This window comes from Hylaeus volcanicus, chromosome 8, assembly GCF_026283585.1.
Source record: "Hylaeus volcanicus isolate JK05 chromosome 8, UHH_iyHylVolc1.0_haploid, whole genome shotgun sequence".
In the NCBI taxonomy this organism is placed as follows: domain Eukaryota; kingdom Metazoa; phylum Arthropoda; class Insecta; order Hymenoptera; family Colletidae; genus Hylaeus; species Hylaeus volcanicus.
In genome coordinates, this window is record NC_071983.1 from 4515100 (window position 1) to 4529964 (window position 14865).

At 40.6% G+C, this 14865-nt stretch overlaps 3 protein-coding genes across 26 annotated transcripts in view; 1 reads left to right on the forward strand and 2 right to left on the reverse strand.

Moving 5' to 3' along the window:
• Nucleotides 1–357: 357 nt before the first annotated feature.
• LOC128881557 (phytanoyl-CoA dioxygenase, peroxisomal-like) overlaps nucleotides 358–14865 on the forward strand; it is a 56851-nt gene continuing 42343 nt past the window's right edge. For 11 of the 22 annotated variants that reach the window (XR_008458102.1, XR_008458103.1, XR_008458105.1 and 8 more), the window contains exons 1-2: nucleotides 5016–5101; nucleotides 5172–5236. The gene's annotated coding sequence lies outside the window, so the exon portion shown is untranslated. Of the gene's footprint in view, nucleotides 638–721; nucleotides 1149–5015; nucleotides 5102–5171; nucleotides 5237–8630; nucleotides 8862–14865 lie in introns of those variants that run through there. The other 11 variants (XM_054132748.1, XM_054132750.1, XM_054132737.1 and 8 more) reach the window with 11 other exon arrangements.
• On the reverse strand, nucleotides 2226–8477 carry LOC128881551 (scoloptoxin SSD14-like). 3 transcript variants are annotated; one of them, XM_054132718.1, is made up of 10 exons: nucleotides 8278–8477; nucleotides 7578–7650; nucleotides 4576–4809; nucleotides 4265–4488; nucleotides 3990–4182; nucleotides 3716–3916; nucleotides 3398–3647; nucleotides 3115–3308; nucleotides 2777–3017; nucleotides 2226–2706 (listed from the first exon to the last, which is right to left on the reverse strand). In XM_054132718.1, exons 2-10 carry the CDS (start codon nucleotides 7628–7630, stop codon nucleotides 2443–2445), a joined length of 1854 nt encoding a protein of 617 aa, XP_053988693.1. In that variant the 5' UTR covers nucleotides 7631–7650; nucleotides 8278–8477; the 3' UTR covers nucleotides 2226–2442. The 3 variants fall into 3 exon arrangements, with proteins under 3 accessions (XP_053988693.1, XP_053988694.1, XP_053988692.1); XM_054132719.1 differs by having other exon boundaries at nucleotides 7578–7755; XM_054132717.1 differs by lacking the exons at nucleotides 7578–7650; nucleotides 8278–8477 and adding exons at nucleotides 5791–5990; nucleotides 6138–6671.
• The window catches only part of LOC128881552 (beta-3 adrenergic receptor-like), a 39835-nt gene continuing 34955 nt past the window's right edge, over nucleotides 9986–14865 (reverse strand). The window contains exons 6-10 of the mRNA XM_054132720.1: nucleotides 14530–14778; nucleotides 13921–14152; nucleotides 13578–13811; nucleotides 12889–13169; nucleotides 9986–12832 (exon numbers count right to left, since the gene is read on the reverse strand). Coding sequence (XP_053988695.1) covers nucleotides 12545–12832; nucleotides 12889–13169; nucleotides 13578–13811; nucleotides 13921–14152; nucleotides 14530–14778 — 1284 coding nt within the window. The 3' untranslated portion in view covers nucleotides 9986–12544. The remainder of the gene's footprint in view (nucleotides 12833–12888; nucleotides 13170–13577; nucleotides 13812–13920; nucleotides 14153–14529; nucleotides 14779–14865) is intronic.

Genomic DNA, 14865 nt, shown 5'->3' on the forward strand with positions numbered 1-14865 from the left:
GAAAACGCACCGGTAGAGAATGTTCTGGAACTCAAATTCGTATTTGAAACGTTCGACGTGTTACCGGCTATACAGATTAACGGAACATTTGCGATGACTGCTGGAAAGTTCGTAACGTATATGGACGTTCAACGAATGATCTTTCAATAAATGATCGTTCAATAAATGATTCAGTGAAACACTGAACAAATCTTTCCAGATTCAACATATTGAGAGTGCCCTTTTATTACACATACATCATACATCGTCTTGTGGTATTGTATGCGACCCAACAATAATTGAGATTATCTAACATAGTAAACATTCGAAACGCTTCGTTTGCGAGGTATACACACGGCCCTGATAGCACAATTACGCAGTTTAGAAAACTGCACGTATACAACTGTAATCTTGAAGTTTTTTTATTCCACATTGTTTTAAGCATTTGTTTGACTCTGGAAACAAGATACACATTGTTTGTGCCGCGTATTCTTACATGGACGAGCTTCGATAATGCTCGAAAAATTCGACCTATATTGAATTACTCTCGTAGTAATCAGTATGTTTGTCAACAAAACATTGGCGTTATCGCGTTTGCATTTGGTGCCTTATTACGTTTATTTCTAGAAGACTTCTTATCATAGCGAGTCCCACGTCGGTAGATGATCTATCTCTATCGTTTACAAACATGGAATGAAATAAATAACCGATATCAGTTGCGTTTCCCCTTTTTATGTTCCAGAACCACGTCGCAAGTTCGATGAAAGAAGCTTTGATGATTCGATAGCCGCATCAACATTATGAAAGAATACAGAAGATATTCGTAACGATGATTAGGGGTCCAAAGTGAGAGGGTAATAGGATTAGAGTAAAAAGTATAATTTTGTAATGTATACAGCCATAGAATGCATTATAATTTCTATTGGGCGACTAGAACCTTCGAATCGGTATCATTAAATTTGAGGTTAAATGGAGTCGTATAATCTGTCGAATGGTATCAGGGTTGGTGTATCGATATGCTCTAATTGGCTCTAATTATCGGATGCTAATTGGACCTCGTATACGAAAATGTGTGACATTGTGCACGTTCGTGCGATTGTGAAGACAGATGTGTTTATTTACGTCCCAAGTATCCACGTTACGTGTACCGTGACACGTTGTAGCCACAGGTGTGTAGAATATGCTTGAAACGTATTTTAATTGATCTTAATCATTTGTCATAGTTGCGATATTAATTGTTTCTGAGAATTTTTTTGTGTATAACTACTTGGCTGCCTGGCATAGCTAAATATAGAGGATTACATTAAAACACAACAAACAAACGTCAAGTTGTTAGGAGGTAGAGTGTGTTATAAATTATAATGGGTAGACTTAAAATTGACATTACTTTTAAATTTCTGCTATTGCTTATCGGAAATATGACTCAACGAGCTGTAAAAACATTGCACCTTGGGGCGTAGCATGTTTGTTCAAGGTTATAAATAAAAAAAATTAACCGCGACATCGCTGCACAGTTTTATCGTAAAAAATGCAACATGTTCGATACTTGTGCCACATGTGGTAGGTGCTTGTCATTTTCTCAGCATATGGAAGTTGAAACGTAGTTTTTTAGCTGTAAGGCAATACGAAACTGTCAGAAATTGTCGACCATGTGAAATTAGAATCGGTCGGGAGCATACCGCGTACGCGTATAATCTCGTTATGCGATTAATCCTGTTACCTGTTACTGTATAGTTCAGTATAGTTAGGTAGAGAATGTCAAAGGCTGCGAATGTATAGCAACATTGAACGCCATCTACGACCTACCATTTTAGTCTCTCCTCCGTGAATATTATACATGTTTACGGTCGAGCCGTTGCATTCCATTTTTCTAAACTTTATTTGTAGAAACATCTATAACTGGAAATTACAAACTACTTTCTCGAAACTATTAATAGATTTATAGAAATTGATATTCGTCGTTATAGCGAACACACAAATGAAGTAGAAAACATAATACAATAATAAAAATGAGCTGCACGGAGCCCAACAAATTATGTAGCCGGATAGTATCGACTATTGCTTTGCTCGTTCGAATTGAAATTTTCTAGAACATTCTACGATTGTCCCCTCGATCAATAACGCGGTACAATTCCGTTGGCGTTACGTTTATGAAACAAAGATCGTTTGTATCGCATGTTCAGTAAATTTTACATACCAGAATATGGTAGATTGAAACGTAAAAGAAAATGAACGAATTACGTGTAGAGGTAACACGTGGAAAAACTTTATTGAGAACATTCAAATTCGCACAATTTCATATAGGACAAATTTTATAACGTAGTTTTCAAAGTCAAAGATTTAAAAATTTAGTGTCGAAGAATGAAACAATACTTGTAGTCAACATTGGCTTTTATGTTTAAAGACCTATACCTTATACTGGAAGATACTGTTTATATATTATCGATAATTATTCGAATGGGTTTAATCGAACCCGTACACGTCACCGCCCTTTCGAAAGTCCGCGTTCGCATAAACGGTATTGTTATCAACGAAAATTACACACGCCACGCTACCGCGGATTCTGTATCTCGCGGTTTTGTGACCTATCTTCTTTAAACCATCTATCACTTGCTTTGGAATGCCGTATTCGTAAGCCACCTCCTTTGGGAACAGTTGATGATGTATTCGCGGTGCGTCCACGGCCTCCTTCACCGTTTGTCCCATCCACATGATCTTGGCCGCTATCTGAAATTACGAAACGCATAGCTGATTCTTCATTCTTTCTTATTTCCTGTAACACTGTCCAAATACTAACTTGAGAAACAGTCGTAGTGATCTTAGTGCCACCAGAGGCTCCGATGACCATTTTCACGTTGCCATCGGAGTCAACCAAAATTGAGGGTACCATCGATGACAAAGGTCTCTTTCCAGGCGCAATGTAATTATTTGGACTAGGTGGAATGTTGAAGTAGCTGATCGTCGATGGTATACCGAAATCATTCATTGCGTTGTTTAGTAATATTCCAGTACTTTCACTGGTTATTCCACTTCCAAAGCTACCGAAGTAAAGAATCGTTTGGAATAGATTAGTTTTCTTGTGCTACCTTGGAAAAAAACGGAGCGATGAAGTACGTGTCTGCTAAGCGAACATACTAGAAATTAATTGTACCAGTGGCTGATACTGCGTCTCCATTCGGTGCTAATACTGAAACGTGCGCGGTTCCTTGATCCTTCGCAACGCTTAGCGTAGATGCTCCATAATGTTTTGGATCATCCCACGTTCTATGATCGTCTATCTTCATTCGGGTTTTGTACGCGTAGCTCCTCGACGTCAGGTTCTCGGTTAACTTGGAGAAACGAACCATAATGGCAAGTTAGAAAATAATTCAGCTGCAAGATTCGTGTGTTGATTTTATTTGGTCACGAGTTTACTCACTTCCTTCATGTCAACGAAGTCTTTATCAGCCATGTCATTTCTTAACGCGTAAGCGTACTTGAATGTTTCTATGATTCTGTGATATGTAAGAATCGTTCGGTTGTAATCGGCTATGCTATCGGTGGAGAATTGAAAATTATCTAAAATATTTAAGATATACGTCAGCAGACCTCCGCTGGCAGGCATACCGACAGTGTACACTTTTATTCCATTGGAGATATTTGTCTGCAGTGGCTCTTCCCACGTCGCTCTACAAGTAATTACTATTTAGCAGCCTGCAAATAGTTTGTAATATTCAGTTAATTCGATAACATCTACCTATATTCGTTCAAGTCTTTCATCGTTATTATTGACCCTTTTTCTTGCAAATCTTTCACTAGAAGCTGGCCTATGGTACCATTGTAGAATTCTGACGCGCCGTTTTCAGCAATCATTTTCAGGGTCTTGCAAAGTACCTTTGGCCTGATAATTGATCCTGGTTTGTAGAAATCATTAGTCTCCGGATCGACGAACAACTGCCTGAAAATAAGCATATTTTATAAACGCTATACCGTCAGAGTAGTAAAAAATTAATTAAAGTGGATGTGATTACTTTAGTACGCGATCCTTATAAATATTCTGCGAATTATATCTGAATCCGTCGTATTGGATATTTGTCAAGTTGTACCCTTCCTCGCACAGGTCGATCGTAGGTTTGAATAAATCAGCCCAAGGTAATCTACCAAAACGTTTATGAGCTTCCCAGTAACCTGCCACTTCTCCAGGAGTGCCGATGGCTAATGGACCTGATGGTATTCGTGGAAGTATCGATTTAAAATAATGTTTCATAGATAAAAAAAAGAAAAAAAAAGTAACTAAAAAGTATACCGATAAACGATGCTTCTTTGGGTTTTCCTTCAAACATGGTAGCATTGGCTGCCAAAGGAGCTCGATCTCTTGCGATCAATGTGTATGCACGTCCTGCCGCTTTATCGTAAATTGTCATAAAGAATCCACCTCCAATACCCATGCTTTGCATATTTACGAGACCGTTGCAAATCATCGAAGCTATAGCAGCATCCACCGCTGAACCATTTTTCTCTAAAATCGTTCTGCAAAGGATCGTGGTGGTATAACTTTTTGTGTTTGTTTAAGAGAGATAATACTAATTGTAATATATCGTCTTATATTTTACATACTTTCCAATAGCAGCGCATGGTGCACCATCCGCGCAAACAGCCCCTCGTTTAAATACTCTCAGCTTACTCCACGATGGAGGTAAATTTTCTTCAGGATCAGGTGGTACTACTTCGTTTTCCTGTATTACCAACTCGCTGTTGATTGCATAAATACTGCAAATCGCTATTATCGCGAGAATCATCGTTGCCAATACTATACCAACTATTATAATATTTTTAGTTGTGAGGTAAAACCTGAAAATTAATCATTGTTGAACTATAACAAGATTGATCGTATTAGATTCTATGTCAAAATTATAATTTGAATTCTTTTGAAATAATATGCGCTTTGGCGGGAGCTATCGAAACAAATCGAAAGTTGATTTCTAGTAACGTTTCGATACGAACGCGTCATCGAATATGTATATCGAATTCTACAACTAATCGATTCTACGATCTCGATTTAGTCTACGAGTGAGAGTGCAACGAAGCGGTACTTTCTTATTATGGAAATCTTATTCAAGTAAATCCTTGATTTTTTTAGTGGGTAATTGCCTAAATAAGTTATAATAAATACTATTCGTATAATGTACCAATCGAATCGATATTGATTTCAGAGTACTATAAGGAAATCATCGAAAAGAGGACCTGTGATTTCCAAGGTTACGTGGATCTCCACTTGGTGAGTGCACTTTATTGCTAATCTATTAATTCTACTGCAACCAGTTTATTTTGAATATCCATTAGTGGACTTTGAACATATTATGCTTAACATATTGTGCAATAACGAAACACGCAAACTCAGATACAAAGTTGTTTATGCAGCGTTTGTGTGTCGAGCAGGAGAACTTGAATTTTTTTAGACTTGTGACGTTAAGAACGAATAAGCTGTTTCAATATATTGCTTGCTTTCGTTCATTCTTGCATGACGTTTCCGAATTAACGTTATCGAATGTTATTTTCATTATGTGATATATCAACGTCAACAATGAGCGATTATTTGAAACCGCGACTTGTCACGCTGACGAATCAAACCATCTTTTGTTTTAAACGTGTTCACGTACGATTGGCGAAAGCGCCATCTGCGCTGCATTTTAACACTTGAATTTTGAGAGTCCTTCGCAGTTTCGCATTGAAACGAATAAACAGAGCAGAGATAGATCAAATTTCATGGAAACGTTTATCTAGTTAGAAATGTTGCTCATCATGGAGTTACTTGTCAGAAAAGCAACTCACTTGTTGACAAAGTGTCTCGTGAAGAATCCGCTCGTTCTGTTGCGACCAGGCGAATACGAACGCAAAAGTCGAGCGGTTCCAACATCGTCTGAATCGAGGAAGTTTCGTTTGTCGTTGCCATAATACTGACGAACATCGTCGGTACTGGCGTACGCGGAACTGGTGCTGGACGAGGGTGACGAGGTCATGTTTTCTCTTTGCTACAAGAGAGAATCAGAAAACATGCAAAGTTAACCATTTTCTTATCGAAAAATTAATCGCTACCGCCATCTATCGACGATTCGACGGAACACGAGTTGACAGGTTCTACATATAGCGTTCTCGTTTTCGTATCACCGAACACTCACAATGCGAAGCAAACGATTCTTGATCACCATTTACAACCGATTAATCTTGTACCTTTCCCGATACCGTTTTACCGAGGACCTCTTTGCCATCTCGTTTCTACCGCTAGCTAAAATTGACCGTTGAAAATCGTACGAAACGTTAACCGCATCGTTCGATGGCTGAACGTCAGCTGACCGGAGAAAATCAATCTGAGTTTGCGCGTTCGTTATCATTTGCGCAGGATTCGTCTCGTCGCGTGCACATTATAGTGATCCTTAGCTACAGGGGTCACTCGTTTTTATTACATACCCCAACATTCTAACCAACGAGAACCGTTGGTTACATTTGAGGTTATGTTTTGAAGTTTTGGTGATTTACTAACATTTCTTAGATAGTAGTGAGATTAGTACGTGACTTCCAGAAATTTAGTATAAATCTTTGAGGGTTAGACAGTAACACAATGTCTGTCTCATGTGCTGTAGATATAAAATGATTTTTTAAGTAAATATTCAAATAGAGACTCGTAGAATCTTAGAATCAGACTTGTACCTCCTACATGACTATATAATTGGAACATTGTATGGATCTGTAGTGTCTTGATAGCTCCTGAATAGCAATTACTGCACCTATCATGGCTTCTTTACATCGCTTATGTTAGTTTGTTTTACTTTTATAGGTTTCTTCTGTTTTGAAGTTAGATCCTGAATAGATTTATTCAAGACTATAACGCAAAACTTTCTACATGACTAAAACAAGGACTTGCTTACTGCCTCTTACACTTTGGCCCAAGTTCATTGTAAAAGGGATATATAAATTTAATAAATCCATCTCACTTTGCATTGAATGCATACAAACTTTTTTGTGGAACTGTTCAATCTAATGAACATGGTTAAATAAATTGCTGTAGTACATTTATTTGTTGATTTCTAAACAAGTAATGTTGGCCCGTCTCTGGCCATGACCTGGCGGGACTCACGCGAATTTAGCATAGCGGTGAACATATTAAGAGGAGTTTATATATCTGGGTCGTTGAGCGCGGACGAACTATAGGGAAGTGGCATGCAATTGCGACAATTTATAGCGAATATTCGACGATTATAGGAACCACTAAGCACTGTATAGTATGATTCGGGAGAACGCTTCGACGATTGCGCCGCCTCGTTTTATAACGTAACATGCTTTAAAAAGGTCACTCGATAAAAGAAATCTGAATTTGTATTTTCATCTCGCCAACAGAAATATTTTTTTTTGAATATACACGTCAGCAACGCCATCAACTATTATACATCAACATTTTCTCAGAGATAAAATAAAATTCGTAGAATATAAAGCATAACCGAGTACCATGCTCGTTTCAGTGCGCGGCGAGTATGCAAACTAGTGACGCCACTAGTTCGATAAATTTGATAAAACTGATAAATAGAAATACAGCATTAGAAAACATAATTTAGCCATCTTACCTCGGTTCTCTCCTCGTTTCTTCGATTTTCGCAAAACTGTGTCTCCGCGTCATGTTTCTTCAGTACTTCCAGACTTTAACGAATAGTTAAAAAGTTACGTTGTACGATTGTCGATCAGCGTAAATCATTTGGCCAAATACGAGTGAAGATAAAGGTATCGCAAAAATACTCTCACGCACTTATGCAATACAAAATTAAAATAATTGGTCGCTGTGTCGTAGTTTACAACTCCGAATTTCTATGTCCAAAGATATGCAGAACTAACGTATATGAATTGTTGTAGAAAGTTATTAGAATCTTAGAATAATTTATTTACTTCAGAAAATTCAAGTGTAAAAAATGTTGTGTTAGAGATCATGTAAGAAAACGAGACAAACGGAAATGTCCTTGGCAGGCAATGGTGGGTTAACGAACTATAACTGTACACTTGACGATAACCCACAGGACGAGTCGAAACGTTCAATGGATATTATTAATGTTAATTAATTTATTTTAACAAGCACTAGTCAGTGTCAGTCGGTATGAAGCAACTCCAAAAACTTTAGATCGAGACTTCAAATCAAGAAACTGCTCAATCAAATTTGATTTCTGGCCTTCATTTAAACTTGAGGTTTTCGTCCAAATCAATATACTAAATCGAATAGGATTGCGTTGTCTTTTCGAATCTTCAAACCAGAATAAAAAAGATTGTTCTTGGTACCTTGATTAGAGCTCGTGCATCTTCCTCGAGGTTGTTGACTCTTTCATCGCCGTCTTTGGATGGTACTAATGATACACTAGGCCCAAATACGATCTTGGAAATGACGTTAGACACGATCTGTCGACGAAAAACGAAGCCGTAAACGTACGAGTAAACCTGTTGCGACTTGGGACATCAAACGTGTCGTCCCTGCACGCGGTTTATCACGCAGTGCTGCGGCGAGATTGTTCGCCTTGCGGCTGAACTCTCGACGAAAACATCTCGAAACGTGTTTGCGAGGCCCCGATCGTGGTAGAAGGGATCGGTTTCTTGCCCCCCGCCATTGAATTTAATGCCCCTTATTTGAATTCCAGACGACGGAGGACAAGGTTGCGTTCGAAGACTCGGGGAATCCTAAATGGAGGCCTTGTTTCTCGCATTGAACTCTACAGTGGTTTCACGCCACGCCCACGCACACTTTTTGTAATATCAAATGGATCACGAGCTTTTCTGGTCGAAAAGGATATGGTATGCGTGAGTCGACGATTGCGGACCGTTGCTCCCGCGTTCCTTGAGTCAACGTACGGGGATTGAGAAGTCTGGTAGTAATTAGCTGGAAATTAAACATTGGGTATCAGAATTCCTCTCCAAAAAAGAATAACACACGTTTTTTGGAGGATTTACTCGATCAAATGTTTTTCACTCCTACGAGAGTCCTCTTCGGATTTGTAATTCTAGAATACAGAATTTTTCAAAATAATAGAATCAGGTTTCAGTGGCATAGGCAGATACGTTTATAAAACAACGTAGAACTGAACTGTCTTTCAAAGATAGAATATATTTTATTATATTTCGCATAATTTATCGCTTTTATACGTCATCGTATTACGCTTCACATGTTATGATCGCATTATCCTTGATTTGAGAAAATGATTTTTATTCTACCTAAAGATAGCCACTCAATTTTTATCTGCATCTACGTTTCTATTACAATACATGGATCGTTCCACGTTGTTTCACATTGATTAGAAGATTTACAATTTGAATTTCGACGAACACGTCATCCCGGGATGATAATTCGATAGCAGTGTCGGGTCGAAAATCTCCCAGTCGAAATTAAGTTTGGAGCCTGATTACACACACAAATGAGGTTTGAGAGTTAGCGGTTGTGCGGTCCATCGACATGAAAGCATCCAGGGGCCATCCTCCCTGGGAATCTATTGCAAGTTTGTATGGTAGTTGAAGACTCGCGCATAATAGCGATTCGCAAAATGTCAAGTTTAGTCATTTTATCGTGCGCCTTGTTAAGCGACGGGAGCTGAAACGTTGCATACAATGCGCTGTCGTTATCGTAGTACCAGATAATAGCACCGAATCGATTTTTTTCCTTAACGAGTGTTTACCGTACAAACGAAAGAAGTGAAATGGGAATAAAGTATAAGATATTAATGTAAAAAAAACGCGATGGGTAAACTTATCATCGATGAAATTATAGAAATAATTCATCGGTAATAATTGCCTTTTATCTCATCTTTCGTCGACTTCAATGGAACGAATGTGGAGAAATGTTATGCATTAGCAAGTGGAAGGACGTTGGTAATAAAAATGCAATGTTATGTTGTATCAAGACTGAGTATGATAATAAATTTAAAATGGTACATGCCATCATTAATCGAACCGTGGGAATAATATTAAAGAAAAGTAAAGAACAGGAAGCAACTAATGCTTTTCAAATAATTTCTTTATTTGCACTAACAACATACACTCAGACATCGTTTTAGGTGGTGATACCTTATTATTATTAACATTAACGCAACACCCGAACCCGATAAAGTTCTTCACGCCGGAATGTTAGGTACAGTAACACGCCGTGTCAACGGAAGTCGACAAACGACGAGATCGCTTTATCGTGCTCTAATTGACGAATTTAAAAGCCATAGCTCGAGCACGCGAATTAAAGATAAATACATTCACGTGGCTTCCAACATCAACCATCGACGATGGACAGCTAGCTGATCTTTAAACCGAGGAAATTGCGTTTTCCTCGTAATGAGATTTGTACTTTTGCGTCGAAATTGATGTTTCTAACTAGGGAGAAATACTGACCCGATGTAGATGTTCTAATTTAGACCAATTTTGACTCTAAACTATCTCCTCTAATTTTACCCGCGATATTCTATCAAAGGGATGAAAATGAACATGGTTCGTACTTCATGTGTTGTCAGGAACTAAAACGTTTTGGCTTGTATGTGCCTAATCGCCACGGGAGTACACAGACGCACGCATACAGATGCTCGCGCACACAATCTCGCGTTCTACAAAATCTTTGAAACATCAATTCCAGTAACCACCAGGATTAACGTCGGTTAACTTTGGGTGATTCTTCCTACACCTAAATTGCATATTATCACCGTGTCGGTGCAAACACAGTAGTCGATCACAATTCACAAACAGCTGTACAAACTTCGCTAGTAAAAAGAGTTCGCACGATGATACGCCGCTCTTCGTTAACGTTTATTAGTCGTCCGCGTGATCGCTTCAATGCTTCCATCGTTTGTTATCAATTACATGGATCAGCGACCGCGCGCGTTAATCCAACTGCAGGTCGATCGCGAAATTTCCTCAACGAACGATGAATCGTCTAATTTTCTATTCCTATTTCGACGCGTGACTATGCGAATTTTCATTCCTCGAAGAACCGAGACGTCTGTCGGTGTTTTTCAATGAAATTAACGTCGAAACGTGGTTTTTATTCCTCGCAGAAGACAGAAATTTGACAATAACGTTCGTATACAGTGCATACAGTGTATACACGTATACTTTCCGAAATAATAATCAACAATCATGTGCGTCGGACATACAAGTATTATGATTATGATTGTCAATGTTTTTGTTCGTCGAGTATCGTATTTTACATGTTCATTGTATTAGCGTTGCACGAACAGAGATATAGAATCCAGAAAAACAAACTTTGAACTTCTTCCTTGCGCGTTTTATTCTTGAATCGATAAAAATATCACAGAAAACAAAAAGCGTTACGGTATATACATAAATAAAATTTATTTACAATAGATACACAAATTAATTTAAATTAAACTAAAATAAATTAATCTCTTCCTTAAAAAAATATATATGACTACTTTATCGAGCTATACATTATAGACAAACGATTGCATCTGTGTTAAATATTTATTGCACGGTTAATCGGACTTAGAACCGAAGACGAACATCAAATTTCTCTCTTTTACTTCGTTAGGAACATCAAGAAACGGTAGGAGATATTATCGTACATCGTTTTGCAAAGGGACGAGAACGATAATTGTTAGAAATTCGTACCGAAACGATTCGTGGAACCGCGGTTTAAAACGTTAGAGGATTCGTCGAGTGATCTCTGAAAGTGGTCAGCAACCTGATCGTAGATCTTCCGATTATTTACTAAATAAGTGCATATCGTAGTGAGTCGATCTAGATTCTTCAGTTTATAATCGGAGAACCAGTGACGATTTAGCTTACGTTATTCTGAAAATGAAGAAAACCTAATTTCCTATCAATGCTTCGAGGTCCTAACAACAAACATTGTACGAGGAATTTTGTCTTCTTCTTCGAGGAGGTTGCCGACCCCTGGTCCACTGATCGGATCCCGTAGATTCGTAAACACCTCTGCTGTCGAAAGAACTTTCTCGGGCGTTCGTTATTTCGTCGTGCCATTTTTCACCTCGCGAGTTTTCCTCGACCAAGTTCCGTCGACGAGTATCGTCGGCGTAGCAGCGAAGAAAATTATTACAACGAGCCGGCGCGAAACTTTCCTGGGTAGTTGTCGCCGCTTGTACAGGGATGATTGGGCGATCAACTTTCCACGGAGTTGCCTGGGACAAGTTTTTCGTCGAGATTACACTGGCCGCGTTTAATCAGCCTCCGCGCCCTAGGGGGCTTGCGAGTCTGCTCGCGAGCGCGTCTCTAGTCGCGGTTTTGTCATTTACGCTGCTCTCTTCGTCGAGTAGGAAGTATAAAAATATAATTTCAGGATATGTCGATATATTGCGAGTGATATCGAGCATAACGGGGTCTGCCTCGAGTCGCGACGTTTCTTAAAAAAATAACACGCTCCATCGTGAACCGTGGCGCTCGATCGGGGGAGTGCTTCGCGAAATCGTCACGAGTGATTATCATTCGCGGTTGGTTCGAACGAGCACGTGGACGTCTATTGCCTCGATTGGGTGAACGATAAAAAAAAAAAAAAGAAACAATTGGAAAAAATTAGAGCGAGCAAGGTACGTTCGAATCGAGCTTAAGAGGACGAGGCGAGAAGAGGCCTGCGCTGCGCCGCCTCTTTGCAATCCTGAGGAACGTCCGACTTGCGAATCGTTCTCGATTTCCGCCTTAATTGCTTGCACTTTTGTTCGTCCGTTTCCTCCTCGATCTTCTCGAGATTGTCCTCCTCCATACTTTTTTCTGCCATTTCCTTGGAGTCGATGTCGTCGACGCTGCTCCAGCTGTTGTCGCTCTCGCTGCGATCTCTGTCCCTCTTGTTGCCGTCTGGCTCCTCCTTGCTCTTATCACGGTAGCCTCCGTTCTCCTGCGAGCACGATTAACCCTTTATGTGCTATACCAGAGTTCGATTCTCACGCTTACCATCATGGTTGTGTTTGTTGGCATAGTCGTGGTGGTGGTCGTAGCAGTCGTATCCGTGGTGTCGCTGCTTTGGCTGTTATTGCTCGGTCTGATGCCGACCAAAAATGCCCCCTCCTCCGAATTCTTTCCCCTCGCGAACCTTCGCGACGACGGCCAAATGTCGGATGTATTTTTTACATTGGCTTTGGCCAGTTTTTGCGCGACTCCCGTCGTCCACACGCTCGCTTCGCTGCTGCCCGTGCTGCTGTCGCTTCCGGTGCTACAATGTCGCCATCTCCGTTCTTTTACATCATAGAAAAGAGCAAGTGTGAATGTCTGCTATTCGCGTCCTTAGCAATTCTACGACACTGAGAAAAACTGGCAATGAAAGCTAGCGATAACGTGAAGTGACAATAAGTGAGCGATGCTCAAATTTTCTTCGGTATCGTCAAGTATTTCGGGGATCGATCGATCGTAAACGTAGGACGATTACGCGAGCCCTCAGGAGCTGCAGCTATGTTTGATTGTAGCTACAGTACAGGTTTAGCAATCCCGAGGTACCCGAGCTACATATAGGAATATTAAAATTGGCTATAGAATCTTCCAAAGATTGATTAAAGGACAAAGTATCCACCGTGACGCTACCACGATCCCTATGACCCAGTTGAAATAGCTGGTAAAGCTTACTATCGCTAAAGCTAAAGACATACTATCGCACGGAAGAGCATTCGAGAGGAAGGGCTTCCTCAACAGTGGACTTCCTCCGTCCTGGCTGTCCTCGCTGCATGCTCGGGTAATGAGAATCCTTGGACTCCTTCTCGGGGTTTCGTTCATCGCTATAGAGCATCCAGTGGCCGCGTCCGCTCCGATGAAATCGCTTCGATAATGGGGACCCATCAAGCTGACCGCGCTCGCACTAGGTCTGACCAGTTTGCTACCTTCGCCTTCAGGGTTTAAAGAAGCGTCCCATCATTTCTCGGCGGGAAAGTGAACGTTTCGGATGAAATTAAGGAATTCATGAAACGGGAAAACGAATCGAAACTCGTCGCGAACCTGATTCGGAAGTTGGCACTCGAAGCGTGTTGCACGAGGCAGCAGGCTGCAGCCTGGTTCGATGAAATCCGAGATTGTTGGTCTCGAAGCTGTTCCCAGCTCTGCAGGAACCCAGCGCCAGCAACGCCTCGCTGAGCCTTCGTTGCAACGGTGGAAACGGGAAGAAAGAACCTGTTCCACTCACGGACGGCCTTCTCGATCCTGCTGCACTCGGTGTCCTTGCCTGGATCTCCTAAATTAGAACTGCTATAGACGCCAACCATTTTCGGTTATCGTACTCGGGGAGAAGGAGACGTGTCAACGCGCGGTAGAAAATTGAGCAACGTATCGCGGAATGCGATCATTTTCTCCATCTCTGTACGAGTCTACAACTTTTGCAACGAGTCCGCATTTAAATAGATCGCAGAGCATCTTACAATCGCGCGATTTATCCACTTCGACGCTTTCTCGAATCCCCCCCGCCCAATCCTCTTGGCCCATTAAAATGTAGTTTCGATATTACTCAAACGCTGATCGCGGCCCGTTGAGTTCTCGGAAAGGGCGCAAAGAAAGAAAAGGAGTTAAATGGAACGAAATTGGCTGAAATTGTTCCGAGATCGAGGTCATTACTTGCTGCAGCTCCGACTTGGTCGCCTTTTTCCGCCAGTAGTTCTGCACAGATCGTCTAAGAGTCTGTGATTTTAAGCCGTAGAGGAGCCCGTTGATAGGTGGAGAACAAGCGAGTAGAAGGGAGGCCAACGAAGCCAGCTTCGGGTGATCGTGGAGGTGAGGTTGATTGCCGACGCCGCAAACCTCCCAAAGGATCAGGCCGCAATACGGGAAATAAAGCAGGTACAGGGAACCGACCAGTTGCATTACCTAAAAATTTAACTCGACTGCACACGGGCTCGAATTCCGCTGCATCCGACGACAAGGGAATAAAAAACGACAGCAGCGTGAAATTGC

Bases quoted from the DNA above. Each gene is read 5' to 3' on its own strand.
- LOC128881551 (XM_054132717.1), bottom strand. From the start codon at position 6,167: ATGGTGATCAAGAATCGTTTGCTTCGCATT. The intron at 5,991-6,137 runs GTGAGTGTTCGG...TCTCTCTTGTAG, and splicing joins AGAATCGTTTGCTTCGCATT to CAAAGAGAAAACATGACCTC. The intron at 4,810-5,790 runs GTGAGTTGCTTT...ATTAATTTTCAG, and splicing joins ACGAGACACTTTGTCAACAA to GTTTTACCTCACAACTAAAA.